The sequence below is a fragment of the Cibotium barometz genome, chromosome 43 (genome assembly GCF_041138505.1).
Source record: "Cibotium barometz isolate CiBa-2024 chromosome 43, ASM4113850v1, whole genome shotgun sequence".
Taxonomy (NCBI): Eukaryota; Viridiplantae; Streptophyta; class Polypodiopsida; order Cyatheales; family Cibotiaceae; genus Cibotium; species Cibotium barometz.
In genome coordinates, this window is record NC_141088.1 from 6,253,167 (window position 1) to 6,270,279 (window position 17,113).

The window sequence follows — 17,113 nt, forward strand, 5'->3', positions numbered from 1 at the left end:
CCGAACAGGACAACTGGATTAAAGGTGAGCATGCAAAGTGTTAGCAAGGGGGGACATGGATGTGCTACGTGCAAGAAGGGGATCCGATGTCAAAGTGGCTTGATAAGGTGCAAGTGAGACCATTATGTGTGATTGGTGGAAGGTATGGGTGTGTGGTTGGTTGTGTTGGATGGACCACAAGATAGAAAGAACTATCTAAGCCTATATGCCTTAATGCCAATGTGGCAAAAGGAATGAGGCATTGTTGCATAATGGATTAAGTCCTTAGGTTTTTGGTAAGCGCATGGTCATTATATGGTAGCACCGTGTTAGTGTTAGGTGCATGGACATGGGCATTGACTTGTCGGAATGCTGATAGATGAAGTCTTCTACCTGTCGATGGATTCTTATCGGTGTGGCGAAATGATTGTTGTTATCTTTAACAAATATGAACAATGCAAGTAATGACGAGAAATTACTCATGTATAACAATGAATAAACAATTATACATATAATTCTTCTTTAGATCTCTATGAGTGGAGTCATGTTAGTTTGAGCTTTATGAATAAACAATTATACATATAATTCTTCTTTAGATCTCTATGAGTGGAGTCATGTTAGTTTGAGCTTTATGATTGTATTTTGGAATCTCATAATCTATTATAAACACACTAATAATATGTGTGTATAAGTATTAATTGATATATCAATTAATAAGAACTATAACCATATTTTCATGTGGGAGCAAAGTTGGCACACTTCCTCTCCAGAATTTCCAAGATCCAAGGAACATGCCCTTCTTTCGAAGATTAATTTTTTTGTTAGAACATAGTGAGCTTGATTTTTGTTCTTGTATTCTTGAAGTAAGTTCTTTTTGGGAAAAAGTTGTAGAGCACTATGGAAATATAAAAATACTACCCATGATGAAGTCGTCTGAATCAAAAAGTATTACAAGGTTTGTGTAGACAGGTATTGAACCCATCTTTAGATACCTAAGACTTTAACCACTAAGCCACATGGTGCTTGCCAGCATATCCCTATGCAAAACCAATGTATACACGTTTTCAATGCGCTTCTTGTTCTATGCAGATCGTGCAAGTTTCTTCGCATTGCCCCACTTGTAATGAGATCACCATCCTCCTCTCTACTTCCTTCTATTCCCTTTTTTACAAAGTATGATAACATATTATAGTAATTTTAAACCAATGAATCTAGTTAAAACAAAAATGACATATGTACAAAAGTTATGTATATTCATTAAAAAAAAAATGGTTGTGGATATGCATCCTCTCAGCCTAGCTCGATTGTTTCTTGGGAAAGTTAAAATTAGACAATCACTATTAGGGCATGTGAGATAGCATGTTGAGGACGTATGATAGTGTGAGATAGCCCTGAGGACATATGAGATTAAAGCATGGCCAAGCACAAACTTGCCCACCAGTGACCAAGATGATGGAGTGTGTAGGACATACATTGAAACATAGCAAGAGAGACTCATTCTTGACTTGTACTTACACCACCGAGATGAAAGCACATGACCTTGACCTCTACATAGATTAAAACACAATTGAGTGTGTAGGGCATGAAACATAACAAGCAAGTGCATAGAACATTGAAACATGATCAACTATGTAAGATGTACATTACAATGTGGTCAAATGTAGAGGACATACGTTGAAACACAGTAGAGTGTGTAGGACATACGTTGAAACATAGCAAGCAAAACTCGAAACTTGACTCAAACTTACACCACCAACATGAAACCCCATGACCTCAACTACTACACCATCATCTCGCACGATATGTTTATAAGGTGATTTTTAAACTTTTAAGGGCATCTAGACACCCATGGTCCTCTCTCTCTCTCTCTCTCTCTCTCTCTCTCAAAATGTAGGGGAGAAGATGAGCTTGAGCTCCTTGCAACAAGCAACACACACACACACAAGTGTAGACAAGCACACAAGAGAGATGGATGGGTGAATTTTCTTCTGTTCTCTTCTCTTTTCTACAACCACTTCATTGATTGTTGATCTTTCAACATTTCTACAGCTTCCAGCAAAACAGCCTGAAGTTGGTGCATTAGTTCCTTGAACATTCCCCCTTGCAACAAACAAGGATTAATAGTAGGTAAAATTTGTTGAGAATTAGTTGATATTAGCACTGGTTAATAAACCATCAAACATGTTCGGAGAATTTACATAGGCATGCTTATTGAATTCTAGCAATGGATAGATATAATCAATCCTCTGTAAAAAAAAACATCCCTACTAACAATAATCTTCTTAATGAGAGGACTATAGAGAGGATAACCTTTGCTTTTGGCACAATAGTTGATAAAAACGCATTTCATTGGCTTGTATCAAGCTTAGTTTGATTTTGTACTGGCATATGTGCATATGCTAAACAACCAAAAACACCCATGTGCATATGCCAAGCTTAGTTGATTTTGTGTTGGCACATGTGCATATGCCAAACAACCACTCATCAAGGTTTTGTTCTGAGCCACTATCCCCATCAACATGACCTACTGAAACATCAGACATTATGAAAGGTTAATCCACATTTTTCATGATACATGTGAATTTGTTGAATTTTTAGCAGTTGTAGTACACCCAAGTCTACTGTATGTGTAGTTCGAGTAGATTAGATTAGATCTAACTAGATGATTTGATGGATGAGAGATGGTTAGTGCACAGGCAACAAGTGGAAACATAGAAGAAAAAACACCAACACCCATGTTTTGAACATATAGAGAAGAAATATTAAATGTAACCTCGTCAAAGGAGGCCATTGCTCGTGCTTGTCAAAGAAGGCTGCCGTTTACTCTTCTACTGGAGCTTGTCACACATAAAAGGTCATGGAGTAGGACTCACTAGATAGATAAAAATTGAGTTAAATTTAACTCAATCTACCATTTAAGTTTTTTTTTTTGTAGGTAGTCCAAGCTATTTTTTTCTAGCAACAGCCAATCCAAGCTATCAAAGATTTTTTAATTTTCCAACAATCACCCTGATCGACTACTCATGAGTCATGGGCGCTACATACGAAATCAGGTGCATTGTATTAATGTACGTGTGGCCAACCTAGTGTCCTAGAGGCCAATGATTTGTGAACATATAGTTAAGTTAGTAGGATGCCGCAGGTATGCAAGTATGGGCTTTGGAGGACAACATACCTTCCTTCTTTACTTTCGAGGCACTGCCATGACGAGCCCATGCACAACCTTTCAAAGTTCTACCCTGAACAGGTAGAGAGAGAGAGAGAGAGAGAGAGAGAGAGAGAAGGGGGAGGAGGATTGACCTAATTGTTTCTAAGGCACCTTCAAAGTTCACCCCTACCTGACCTAATTGTGTAAGGCACCTTCAAAGTTCACCCCTAGGAGAGTATTTGATGTCTCATCCATGCACTTGTAAAAGCATGGCATGACATGGCATGACATGACAGGGTCCGTGAGCGGAGGATTTGTAATGCCCGTGAGAGGACGATGAATGCTTCCAGCGACATCGGGCTTGTTCCAATGGAGGCGAATTTCTTCTGCGGATCGCTGCAGCGGCCGCTGAGTCAGCTGGTGCGTGTGCAAGCAGAGGAGAGGGGGAGGAGGAGGAGGAGGGAGAGGGGGATATGGTGTCAGCAGGCGGCGGCGGAGACAAGCAAAAGCGCACGAGTGGAGGCACATGGCCTGTTCGGGAAGCCTTCCAGAGGTTGGCCTCTTCCGTTCGGTGCCACGTTGAGGGATAACGGGGTTAATTTCGCTATCCATTCGAATGCAGCAAGCTCCATCTCACTGTGCCTCTTCACCCTATCTGACCTGCAGCAGGTACTATGCTCCTGCCGTACGATACAGTAGACTCCCATTTCTTTACGTACAAATGATGGCATGGTTAAATTCGTAAACAGGGCATTCCCATCCACGTGATTTTTATTCGCATACAGGGCATGCCCGCCCATCCGTTTTACAATGCGAACTTTGCAAACGTAACACTTAAAGAGCTACATTTGAGAGAATCCACTCCAGTGCTGCCAAAGTTTACATTTCCTCTTGGCGTCCTAATTGTGCTTATGACAGCCTTCCTTGTTTCTAAAAGGGAACAGCTAGCAGAAGTACAAGCTTACATTACAGGATTCCTACTGGATCGTGTTTGACTTGGAGCTTGCTATTTGTCTCTCAAAGTTTGTGTTGTGAACAATCATGCTATCAGGCACAATTTTGTAACTGGATAGCCATTGCGGAAGCATATAGGTCCATGAAACTTGATTTTTTAGAACGTAAAAGTTGTGACTACAACAAGAACCTATCAATAGGTATCACACTATAGCTGTCAGAACCCAACGCCACGTCATGTCATAGGGTTACTTGTGTTCCTATGCTTCACCTGGCCGTAGAGTAGGACCAAGTCGATGAATGTGCAAGCCTGCAGCCCGAGGACAGGCTGGTTGAAAGCTCACTACAATGGCAAAGGAAGCTGCACTTCAACACCCCAAGAGGGGCACTCACACCCTCTTCATGTGACAACTAAGTAGGGCACAATCCTAGGGCCAACCTTAACAACATTTCTAGCTACAGCCTAGCAATGCTTTTGAATGCTATTCTCAACAGCAGTAGGAAAGTGTTGACTGGCAAGTTGGGATGCAAATATCTGAATGGGTCCGACAAAGGAGCTCCCCCAGGTGAAAGGGAGAACATGGCGAGGACCTTGCCAGACTGAGTTCTGACATATTAACATCATTTTATAGTTGGGAATTTATGGCAGATCGTCATGCTCTAAGGTATTGTGAACCATTCACTGTGTTGAGTGGCGTGACAAGAAGACTTGCTAAAACAAGATGGAAGGTGATGGATACATGCTAGTCAAGGAGAAGGCTATTTTAAATGTATGAAGCTTGTATAAAAATAGCAAGGATTTATGTACAGCAATATATTGAATAGTTGAAAATTTAAGATGTCTTTTCTTCACCATGTAGGTGACTCACAAATGTGCTACGTAGAGTTTTTAAAAAAGATCTTGGCATTGGAAACCAGATTGATGAACCTTAAACCCTTTTAGATCTGATGTACTTATGCTCTATGGCTTAAATATTTCTTAGCTTCATAGCTTTTGTCAAGGTTTGCATATGCGCTAATTGTGTACTTTTATTACAAATTAAAGTTTTTATGCATTTATTGTATGCAGGGCCAAGTTAGGGAAGAGATACCACTGCATCCTGTATTGAATAGAACGGGGGATGTATGGCATGTTTATCTTTCAGATATTGTTGATGGATTACTCTATGGGTACCGCGTAGATGGGCCCTTTTCTCCAGAAGGTGGCCATCTGTATAATTCAAAATGTGTCTTGATTGATCCATATGCAAAGGTATCTGTATTCTTTCTATTGTTTTTCCGGGTAAAAGAACGTTCTCTTCTGTGCTTAGAAACCTGGTTTGATTCAACTAATAATTTAACCTTATTATAATCCTCTGATATTCTTTATGCTTTGTGTAATGAAGGCAATTGTCAGTAGGGAAGCTTATGGTGTCCCAGGATCCAATGGGAATTGTTGGCCACAAATGGGTGGCATGGTTCCTTTTGAAGTTGAGGTATTACTCTTTGCATAGAACTTTAATCAAAGGGTGTGGTCCATGAATAACTACCACTGTCAGGTTGTTGCTTGCTTTTGCATCCATAATGAGTAGAGTTGGCAAGTGGTCACAAGCATTTGCAGTCAGAGTCATGGGTGGATTGCAGGCACTTGTGCTCTCACATGCATGCCATACTATGTTGGTAAACTTGGGATTGTTTAACCTTATAATGGTGTCATGGGCCATGCCATTTGTGGAGTACTCGTGTACTGGTGGGCATGTTTTTGGATGCGTATTGAAGAAGAATAATATTCTTTTATGTTGTTATTTCTTGTAGGTTTGTATGCTTGGGGGAAGTGGCCATTGTGTGAGACTCCAATCACAGTAGCTGTGACAGGGTTTGACCGTAAGATCTTAATAATGTACTTAATCAACACAAAGCAAAAATGATATGCAAGAAAGTATGCAGTGCACCGACAGTGCATTGGGGACTAAAGTATGGGCCAGTCCCCAGTTTGGATATTCTTTTATTGCAGAAAGCTTGTTACAATGCTTTGAGGAGGCACACATGCACTGTCTTCAAATCAGGTTTGCATACAAAAATCTGTAACGGATTACCGGGAATTTGGCTTTCGGTGTCAAGGATTCCTGTACCCCCTTCTTTTCCCATGCAAGTTTGGATTGATACACAATCCAGAAACCTTGCTTTTAGAAAAGCAACAAGATTTTGTGTCGATGTCTCTGAACCCTTGCCAGTGTGTGGATGCAGGATCACACCAATTGATGTTTTCTTGCGGATTAATGCTGCTGTCCGCTCACAATCAAGCTGCACAGCTGATTTATGATGGCTGCTTGTACAGGTTGCACCTTGTAAAGCCCCCAGGCTAGTAGACAGTGCGAAAGCATTAACAAATAGGAAAAACACACTAAGACTCGGGCATCTAGCTCACCGCAACCACAAAGCCATTCAGGCTCACCCCTGAGCACAGGGGGGATAGTAGCATCAGAGATATCGCTCCACGTGCAAAGTCCCTGGTGTCCTATACAACCATAACACACCCATCGGATGTACACACGGAGTAGTCTAAGGGCCTCGAGTCCAGGTCTGAGGAGCTCTCCCTTAAACTGACTCATAAAGTCACTTACATAGACCTCCTATAAACTAGCAGCCAAATATAGTACATGTCTCATAATAGCTACTTACGTCCACATAAGATGCCTTGCCCATAGTCTATGGTTAGTCTAACCTGAAGGTCTTAACCCTGTGTGAGATCCCTGCCCTCTCTGCGCATCGAACTCTAGAGTGCTGGCAGCGGAAGTAGCAACCTTGCGCGTAGGGCAAAGCTTCCATTTGGGGTCTCGCCCATGAATGTCTGGACAAGAGACTAATCCGGCGGTTCTTCCAAAAACCGAACCCGAAAAAACTTCCCTTGCCCAGAAAGTATAGGCAATTCTTCCAGGAAAATCTTCTAACGTAGTCAAGGGCCTTAACTATCCTTTGTATTCCGACCGAACCCGCGGGTCACATGGCCGAATCAAAGGAGGAACTTGCACTTGGTTCACAAAGACCAATGCTTTTTTCCCCATCAAAAGAGGCACAGCCGTTGATTCTTTTCCATAGAACAAGGATTATCTTGTGACTTACTTTAACTATCGTAACTAATACAGAATTGAATTTTATTATAGGAATCTATTAGTCCTAAGCCCATCCAATCCCATGGGTTAGCCAACTGCCCAACTGCTGTATTGATAGGATCCATTATAAAAATTTGGTTATGTTTTGTCCTGTGTACCAGGGAAAAGAGTTCCCAGGTCCCCTAACCGACTCTCATGCAAAACTTAAATAGACATACCACTTACGCATCCAATATGAAATTGCCTTAGCCAACTGCCCTACTGCTGTATTGATAGGATCCATTATAAAAATTTGGTTATGTTTTGTCCTGCGTACCAGGGAAAAGAGTTCCCAGGTCCCCTAACCGACTCTCATGCAAAACTTAAATAGACATACCACTTACGCATCCAATATGAAATTGCCTTTTCTTAGACTCAACTATCTCCAAAACAACATTGTAATAAAACCATAGTGTTTCCATCATAACCCTTAGAATTCCAGTTCCAGTCTAATTTCCAATCATTCCTTCCTCGGCGTACCTATGGCATCATTGGCAACCAGGACGCTCAGGGACCTTTTCAATAGTTCCTAGCTCATAGTACCCAGGAATATAATTAAGTATTTCATTAATTCTTTTCTTAGCGTACCTATGGCATCATTGGCAACCAGAACGCTCACCACCTGCTCACTCAGGGGCCTTTTCAATAGTTCTTAGCCCATAGTACCTAGGAGTATAATCACATAGAAAAAAACCATATGGACTCTCGGTTGAAGATCAGCTAGATCAACCAACAAGATCCATTTAAAAGAGCCATGAACTCATCCGTTGAAGACCAGCAAGGTCAATCAACCAGATCTATGCCCGTGTTCAGAAAACAACTCCAACTCATTTTCTTCCTTGACGCACGCATGGGTATCGTGGGCAACCCAGAGTCCGAGCACCGTATGGTCAGCACCCTCTAGGTTCCTTCGCAGGTGACCTAGCGCTTCACTTATGGACCGCTTCCTTGGTCTCTCATCCACTGTACCGGAAGCTCACCATTTTAACCGAACCGAGGCTGGTCAAGACCTCGGCCGATCTTGCCACTCGAGACGTCCTTCTTTGACTCTCCATCAACTGTTGTAACATTTTCACTTAGGTTCCCACGACCTCATTCTATAAGATAGTCAAAATGCTTCTCCCAGCATACTTGACGTAAAACAATCTTTAGAAAACAGTTTTCATATACAAATACAATTTTCAAACAAAATTTTAATCTTTCCTCATCATTACACATCCTTTCACATCATTCCTTATCATTTCTTACCATTCCACTTCATTTCTCATCATTCCATATCATTTCTCATCATTCCATATCATTCCACGTCATTTCTCATTATCCCACATTTTTCTATATCAATTCACCTTATATCATTTCACATCAATTTACATCCACTCACATCGTCCCATATTAATTCACATCCACTCACATCATGCACATTAACCATATTAATTCACATCCACTCACATCGTCCCATATTAATTCACATCCACTCACATTATCCCACATCAATTCACATCCATTCACATCATGCACATTAACCACATCATCTTCTCATCACTCCATATCATTCCATACATCCTACACATCACTTCTTATCACTCCACATTATCCTACACATTACTTCTCATCTCTCCATATCATTCCACACATCCCACACATCACTTCTCATCACTCCACATCTTTCCACACATCCCACACATCAACGAGAGTAAAAGTATAGTTTCTCTACTTTTTATATTGATAGGATTTTCTAAGTCTCGGCCATTACTTGGCTCAGTTAAAGGCAACTTTTTCTCAACTCAATTCAGTTAAATCTAAATTTTCGTTTACTTTAAGATTCTCAATCCTTTTAAGTATTCCAGATTCCTTTCCTAGGGAATCTAGGAATAAATCAGTCACAATTATCTACGTTCATTCAACCACGCATGTTTCTGGTCTTTTTTTTAGGGAGTTCCTTTTCCCGTTTAGAATGTACCCAAGATTCTATTTTTCGAGAATCTAGACGTATACCCCATAATTCCAAAAGTTAATGTGTTCATAATTCCTCTTTCTGATTAAAATTTATTCATGTTTTCTCGATGCATTCTTATGAATATTTTTACATTCTTTTCTTAATTTCTCCAAAATAAAATATGCTCAATATTCTTCTTTTTGAATAAAAGATGACTTCATGGGATTTACAAAATCAATTACACCCATATTTTCTCTTTCAGCATAAAACATTTATGCACCTAAACTAATTCATTTTTATCTAAATGAATCAATTCCCATAATTCTCATAAATTGAATGAATCTAAAAAATTTGTGTATAACCTTCTTTATTTTTGTGACAAATGAATAATGCTCAAAACTCCACTTTTAACAGAAAATATATTTTGCATAAATTCATTCCCTAATGATATAAATATATTTTGCATAAATTCATTCTCTAATGATATAAATTTTTTCATAGCTTTTTCACATTTTCTATGAAATGATAATACCCAAAATTTCACTTTTAATATAAAAATTAGTTTATGCAAATATTTCATTTTCTAATGATAAATTTTACCATAGTTTCCTCGCATTTTCTATGAAATGAGAATGTTTAAAATTTCACTTTTAATATAAAAATTAATTATGCATAAAATTCATTTTCTAATGCTGAAAATTTTACCATAGTTTTCTTGCATTTTCTATGAATTGAGAATGCCCAAAATTACACTTTTAGAATAAAATTTATTATGCATAAACCTTCATTCTCTAATGATAAAATTTTGCCATAACTTTCTCACATTTACTATGAAATGAGACTACTCAAAAGTTTACTTTTAGCATAAAATTTAATTTATGCAAAAACCTTCATTTTCTAATTATAAAAATTTGCTATAGTTTTTCCGCATTTACTATGAAATGAGAATGGTTAAAATTACACCTTTAACATGAAAATTATTTTATGTATAAATCTAAGCTTAAAATAAACATTAATTCATCATAAATAAAGAAAAACATGGTTTTAAGAGAAAAACCACAAAATAATATGCTTCCAAAGCATGAGGGAGGTTGGGAAAAAGAATAACATTAAAAAGAGAGCATAAACATCATTGTTTAGGCTTACCGTTGGTTTGATTGATTTTTCACCTTGCAAAAATTGTGTAGCTTTCATGAAAGTGGCTTGGCCACTAAGGGGGAAGGGTAATCTTCAAGAAAGAAGAGGTTTAGTGAAGTCCCAAAGCTTCAGAATGGAGGCCCAATGAAGAGGGAAGAGGAAAATACACTAAACTGAAAATTACACTAGCATAAAGTTACTTCAATATGAAAATACAAAGGATTGGGGTCTATTTATAAGTGTGGGAGGCCACCAACCAAGTCGAACTAGAATCTAGAGGTTTCCAGCTCCAATTTGATCCATTTTGGACTAGTTTTAGACTAGTTTTGCTCATTTTTTGATCTAGTTTGAAAGAGGTGAGAGGAGAGATGAAATATCTAGTCACTTTATTATATTTTTGAATTAAAAATTACCTCCTTGATGTGATTTCTAGGCGCCTCCTTCATGAGCCTCCTTTCCTCTTGCTGAGGTGTCAAAATTCTATTTTTATACTAATAAACCTCAGTACTAGTCAACTCTTCATCTTATGTGAGAATTTACTCATTTTTGAGAGATTTTCTTTTATTCTTTGCATTTTTCTTATTCCAATACTTGGATTAACCTTATTGGCCCTTCTTGACACTCTTTGGACCTTAATCAGGATTTTTCTGAAATTATATATCTCTAGGCAAAGATGTCCAGTACACATAATCATTTAATTTCTAATGCACATTGGAAAACTCTTTTTTAAATTCTGTTTGAGGGGATCTCTTCCTATTAACTGGGAGAAAATACTTATCTAAAAATATTTCAAAACTGTATTATCTCTCTCTAGAATATTTTCTCTCTCTAGATCAAAAACAAGGAAAAACAAGGTTTTCTTGCATTCTGAAATAGGGGATGATTACGGAGATTGAAAAGGAGGTTCTTACACCTTTACATCTCAAAAGTTGGAGGGAGGAATCTTACATCCTATCCCACTTAAAAAACGCGAGATGTCCTCATCTCGCAGCTAGAGAGTAATCTCGGTAAAATCATCTTCTTACTCCCAAGGCGGTACTTAATTCCAAAAATCAAATTCCTAACAGAGAACTGAAGATTTTAGACTTAATGATCAATGGTGATATAAATCTATCCGTCCTCTTTCTTCCTTAGCTATTGTGGCGGCTGTTGCTGGCTATTTGGGATGGGACTCTTTCTCTTCTTAGTCAAGTGTGTTTTTTTTTCCAATTTAACAAGACGCTCAAAGAATCTCAGGTGAAAAGACCACTTTATTTATAATTCGAATCAAAAGGAATTTAACTTTAGATCCAACTGATTCTGGGGTTCCTTAAAGTTTGGTCAACTCTCTCAGAATCCTGGGATAAAGATCTCTTCTATAAGAAGAAACATTTAGAACTCATTATCAGAAAATAGTTCATTCTTATTCTTAACACAATAATGGTCCATTAGACCAGTAATTTTGATTTAACATTTGAATATTTCTCCACGGAAATTTCAGTTATACAGTTTCTCAATTTGTCATTCCACAATTGGGTCCACTTGGCCAAAGGTCAAGCTGCGAACAATTTGTCAGCATGATCCACTAATCTTATAGTGATCTGCTGAAAGTCTTGATCGTCTTCCTAGTCACTAATATCATCAGTGGAATTTCTCTCCATTCATCATCACATGACTTATTCAACTCGTCTACTTTCAACCGAAATTCAAAAATCATCATTCTTCAATCAGAATCCAAATCAATTCATGAATTTCTCAACCACAATTCTAAAATCATATCAACCAGCATTCGAAATCATCATCATCTAGGAAAACATTTTTGCTTATAACTTCAAGGTCTTGATTCACTCGTATATATTGTCAGTAAAGAGTTGCAGTATACCCATGGTATATACGGGTAGTCACGGTCCTTGGAGCTATAAGGTAAATATTATCATATCTAGGTCTCAAGCAAGTCGGGGATTCCACAAAGTTGCGGTACTTCAGTCTAAAACCCAATTTTCAATTTATGAATTTTCCATTCTGAATATCAATTCGTATGAATTTCAACACACAATTACAATCTTTCATTGGTAACTCATAAATTTTTGACATTTCTTGCTTCTTGGTTTATTAACTTCAACCAAATTACTCTGATATCAGCTGTGAGATCCCTACCCCCTCTGTGCATCGAACTCTAGAGTGCTGGCAGGGCAGAGCTTCCCACTTGGGGCCTCGCCCACGAATGTCCGGAGAAGAGACTAATTTGGCGGTTCTTCCAAAAACCGAACCTGGAAAAAAATTCTCTCGCCTAGAAAGCATAGGCGATTCCTCCAGGAAAATCTTCTAACGTAGTCAAGGGCCTTAACTATCCTTTGTATTCTGATCGAACCCGCGGGTTACATGGCCGAATCAAAGGAGGAACTTGCATTAGGTACATAGAGACCAACGCTTTTTTTCCCATCAAAAGAGGCACAGCAATTGATTCTTTTCCATAGAACAAGGATTATCCTGAGACTTACTTCAACTATCGTAACTTGAATAGAATTGAACAAGGATTATCCTTGTTCTTTTCCATAGAATAAGGATTATCCTGTGACTTACTTCAACTATCGTAACTTGAATAGAATTGAAATTTATTATAGGAATCCATCAGTCCAGCCTAACCCCATCCAATCCCATGGGTTAGCTAACCGCCCCACTACTGTATTGATAGGATCCATTATAAAAAATTGGTTATGTTTTGTCCCGGGTACCAGGGAAAAGAGTTCCCAGGCTCCCTAGCCGTCTCTCATGCAAAACTTAAATAGACACACTACTTACGCACGCAATATGAAATTGCCTTTTCTTATACTCAACTATCTCGAAAACAACATTGCAGTAAAACCATAATGTTTCCATCATAACCCTCAATATTCCAGTTTCAGTCCAATTTTCAATCATTCCTTTCTCGGCGTACCTATGGTATCATTGGCAACTAGTACGCTCACCACCTGCTCACTCAGGGACCTTTTCAATAGTTCCTAGCCCATAGTACCCAGGAATATAATTAAGTATTCCATTCATTCCTTCCTCAGCGTACCTATGGCATCATTGGCAACTAGAACGCTCACCACCTGCTCACTCAGGGGCCTTTTCAATAGTTCCTAGCCCATAGTACCTAGGAGTATAATCACATAGAAAAAAAACCATATGGACTCTCGGTTGAAGATCAGCTAGATCAATCAACAAGATCCATATAGAAGAGCCATGAACTCATCCGTTGAAGACTATCAAGTTCAATCAACCAGACCCATGCCGGTGTTCAGAAAACAACTCCAACTCATTTTATTCCTCGACGCATGCGTGGGTATCCTGGGTGATCTAGAGCCTGAGCACTGTATGGTCGGCACCCTCTAGGTTCCTTCGCAGGTGACCTAGCGCTTCACTCATAGGCCGCTTCCTTGGTCCAGCGGCCTCATCCACATCCATCGTACCGGAAGCTCACCATTTTAACTGAACCGACGTTGGTTAAGACCTCGGCTGATCGTACCACACAAGACGTCCTTCTTTGACTCTCCGTCAGCTGTTGCAACATTTCCACTTAGGTCCCCACGACCTCATTTCATAAGATAGTCAAAATTCTTCTCCGAGCATACTTGACGTAAAACAATCTTTAGAAAGCAGTTTTCACTTACAAATACAATTTCCAGCTGTGATACCATGTCAGAATGCACAACGGAAATGAAGACAACTGCTGTAGAGAGCAATACATAGATGCAAGAGAGAGAAGATAGTGTAACTCTGCTGTATATACACCAAGAAATCCCGGAGTGCTCAATGACAAGTGTGGAGGACAAGGGGCCATTTTATATGGCCCCAGGCTGCTGGTCGGCCAGCTCTTAAACAGTCGACAGCAACCCAGATGCCCACGGTCAGCACAGAGTGCAGTCGGCCAGCACAAGGGCAGTTGGCCAGGGTTGGACAACAGTCGGGTATGCAACCATCAGTCGGCCAGCAAATGAAACAGCCGACAGGAAGCAGACAACCCGTAGCAAAAAATGGGAAAAATATAGGGAAGTGAGGAAAAATGGGAAAACACCAAAACTGGGCGGACACACCCACAACAGAGGCCTTGAGATAGTGTACAGACAGGTGATGACTGCCAACATGTGCGCCTATGGAAGAACATGTTGGATAGCCATATTGCATGAAGGATAGGTTTATGATTGTATATGGATAATCCGGCATCTCCCATGGGAAGACGATGCACACCCACTCCCGTGCTTCTCGGGCAAGTTACATTGGTATCAGAGCATTATAAGGCTTTCTCTCATTCTTATGTGAGAATGATCTTATTAAGGTGCATACTATGGCCATTGGTAGGATTATACGTAGTAATACTAGGCATAATGGAAAGTGAACATTATGGTTTCTTGGAGTCTGTGAGGAGACGTCTATCTTCTATCTTTGTATTATGGAAGCTGCTTCTCAAGCTCAAAGCAAGCTATAATGGAGTTCTATTTGTCTCATGGCTTTATGATGTTTTCAGCAAAGAAGAAGAGCTAAGTATTCTTTGAGGTTACATAGCTATTACTTTTTTTTTAATTCTTCATGGTTTATGTGTTTTGAACACCTAACCCTTGTGTGTAAATGCAAGGAGAAGTGTTGTATGTTTTTCTTGAATGTGTTTCAAGAAAAATTCTTTTCATGGCTGAGAAGCCTAGAATCTAGAGGTTATCTCTATTGTGAGCACGATGCTCGAGGACTGCAATATATGACATGGTTATATATATATATATATATATATGGTCATCTTTTGTATTCTTTAGTTTGATGGCTTTGTGGACTTATGGCTCTCTTTATTGGGATGGATTATGTCTATGGAAATTTCTTTCTTGGACGAGATTTATATAGATATTGGGCTTCGCAAGCGATTTCTATGGACGAATCTATCCAAGTTTATAGAGAAGAAATATTTGGATATCTCATGGATATAAATATTTTTATGGATAAAGCCCACCTCTACTCCAAGGTGTGTGGTCAATGCGGAGCATGTGGTAAGAGTTACGTTATACAGGTTTATGGATTCCTGGGCTTCTTTTCTAGGGATTTGGATCCATCCTCAGGTTTATGGATCATGTTTATGGCTCCCTTTTACTAGGATGTATTATTCTTTTTGGCTCCCTTTATTTGGGATGCATTGGACTTATGGAACTCATGGTTCACATACCCTGTGTAGTGTTCTCTTGTCCTACATGCTCTCTTGAAGATTGTTTCTACCATGTGTAGGTGGAACAATAGTGAGAAGCTGGAAGGGAACATGGGCACTTCAGAGGGTAGTGACAAGCACAACATACCTTGTGTAGTGTTCTCTTGTTCTACGTGCTCTCTTGAAGATTGTTTCTACCATGTGTGGGTGGAACAATAGAGAGCAGATGGAAGGGAACATAAACACTCGAGAGGATAGTGTGAGTTGGTGGCTGAAATGCCTACAAACTATTGGTAGCCGAATGTCTATAAACTATGTGTAGCAGAAATGCTTATGGAACACCAGGCTATCTATGCTTGCGAGTGATTGTTTTATCTTATTACTTGATCCCACCTCTCATTCAAGGGGTGTGGTCGGAGTACCAATACGGAGTGCAAGTGGTATAGTGGACATGACGCTTGGTTGGCATGAGACTTATGTCTATGATGCCAAGGGTCATGTGGATCGATGCCTTGTTGGCAGGAGACTTATTTTGTCTCGCCCATTTACTTGGGACATGATTATGATATCTCTGGACTTATGGGATTATTTTGTCTCACCCATTTATTTGGGACATGGATTTTTTTCAGCCATATTGGAATCACTATCTCCCCATACAGAGGCCAAGAGATTCATTATTCATCTCACCATGCATGTGGATTCGTGTTGGGATTGTGAGAGGGTAATTCAATGAACACTCCACCATACACGTGGATTCATGTTGGGATTGTGGAGTGTGTTTCATTGTTTCCATACTAGGCTTGTTGATCAGAGTTGGGATTTGTATGGGAGAATATGGGAACTGCTGGGATTGGGAGAAAGGATTGCAAGAACTATGGAGAACCAGCTTTTCTGTTACCATGGTTTGTGCGCTTGAATGACACCAGTTTGTGTGCATCACATGTTTCTGTGCGAGGCACTAGTTTCCACTTGTTTGAGTGTATTAGCATGTGGTTGGCGATTTTCATTGGCATATGATTATCTCATTGATATTGGTTATTGAGACACAGTTGACTCTTTTGCTTGTGTCTAGCATATCTTCCACGGAATTCTTGCACACTTGATGGGACATGGTTATATCTTGATGTATGGTTTGAAGCTTTAAAGTTGAGGACAACTTTTAAGAAGCTGGAGGGAATGTCACCATTTTTGGCATCTCCAGAATTCATGTGTGTGGATGGGCTTTGGATGCCCAAAAGATGAAGAATGTACAAGCTTTGGGAATGGGGGATTATTCAGTACAGAGGACCAAGTGTTCGTAGCATGGTCCATGCACTTGAGACGGTTTCTTGGACACAGAAATGGGTTTTGGAGCTCTAGTGTCAAGTGGAAAGTTTGTATGCGAACTCTTGAGGATTTGGGGGAGATCGAGCAATGAAACGGGTTTCTACATGGTGCTTACACGTATTTCTCATATGGTGGAACACAAAGAGATTATCTCCTAAATTTTAGGGAAAGTTGCTATTTTTGTAGTCTCCGATGGAATTTCCTTTCGCGTCATTACCTCCGGAATTCGACAGAGATTGAGTATTGCCAAAGCATCGTCGTGAAATTATTTATCATTTGGGACATTTTTAGAGCTGAAGATTGTGGAATTTTTGGCCTTTGGATTTTAGCCTTTTCTTGCTTATTTTGAATAT

General features: G+C 39.4%; 1 protein-coding gene across 4 annotated transcripts in view; it reads left to right on the plus strand.

Annotated features, from left to right (window-relative positions):
* Positions 1-3,315: 3,315 nt before the first annotated feature.
* Positions 3,316-17,113, plus strand: part of ISA1 (isoamylase 1) — a 154,894-nt gene continuing 141,096 nt past the window's right edge. For all 4 annotated transcript variants that reach the window (XR_015263198.1, XR_015263199.1, XM_086781408.1 and 1 more), the window contains exons 1-3: positions 3,316-3,796; positions 5,151-5,333; positions 5,467-5,556. Coding sequence is in view for 2 of the 4 variants with exons in the window: in XM_086781408.1 (XP_086637534.1) it covers positions 3,464-3,796; positions 5,151-5,333; positions 5,467-5,556 (606 nt within the window). In the remaining 2 variants the exon portion in view is untranslated. The remainder of the gene's footprint in view (positions 3,797-5,150; positions 5,334-5,466; positions 5,557-17,113) is intronic.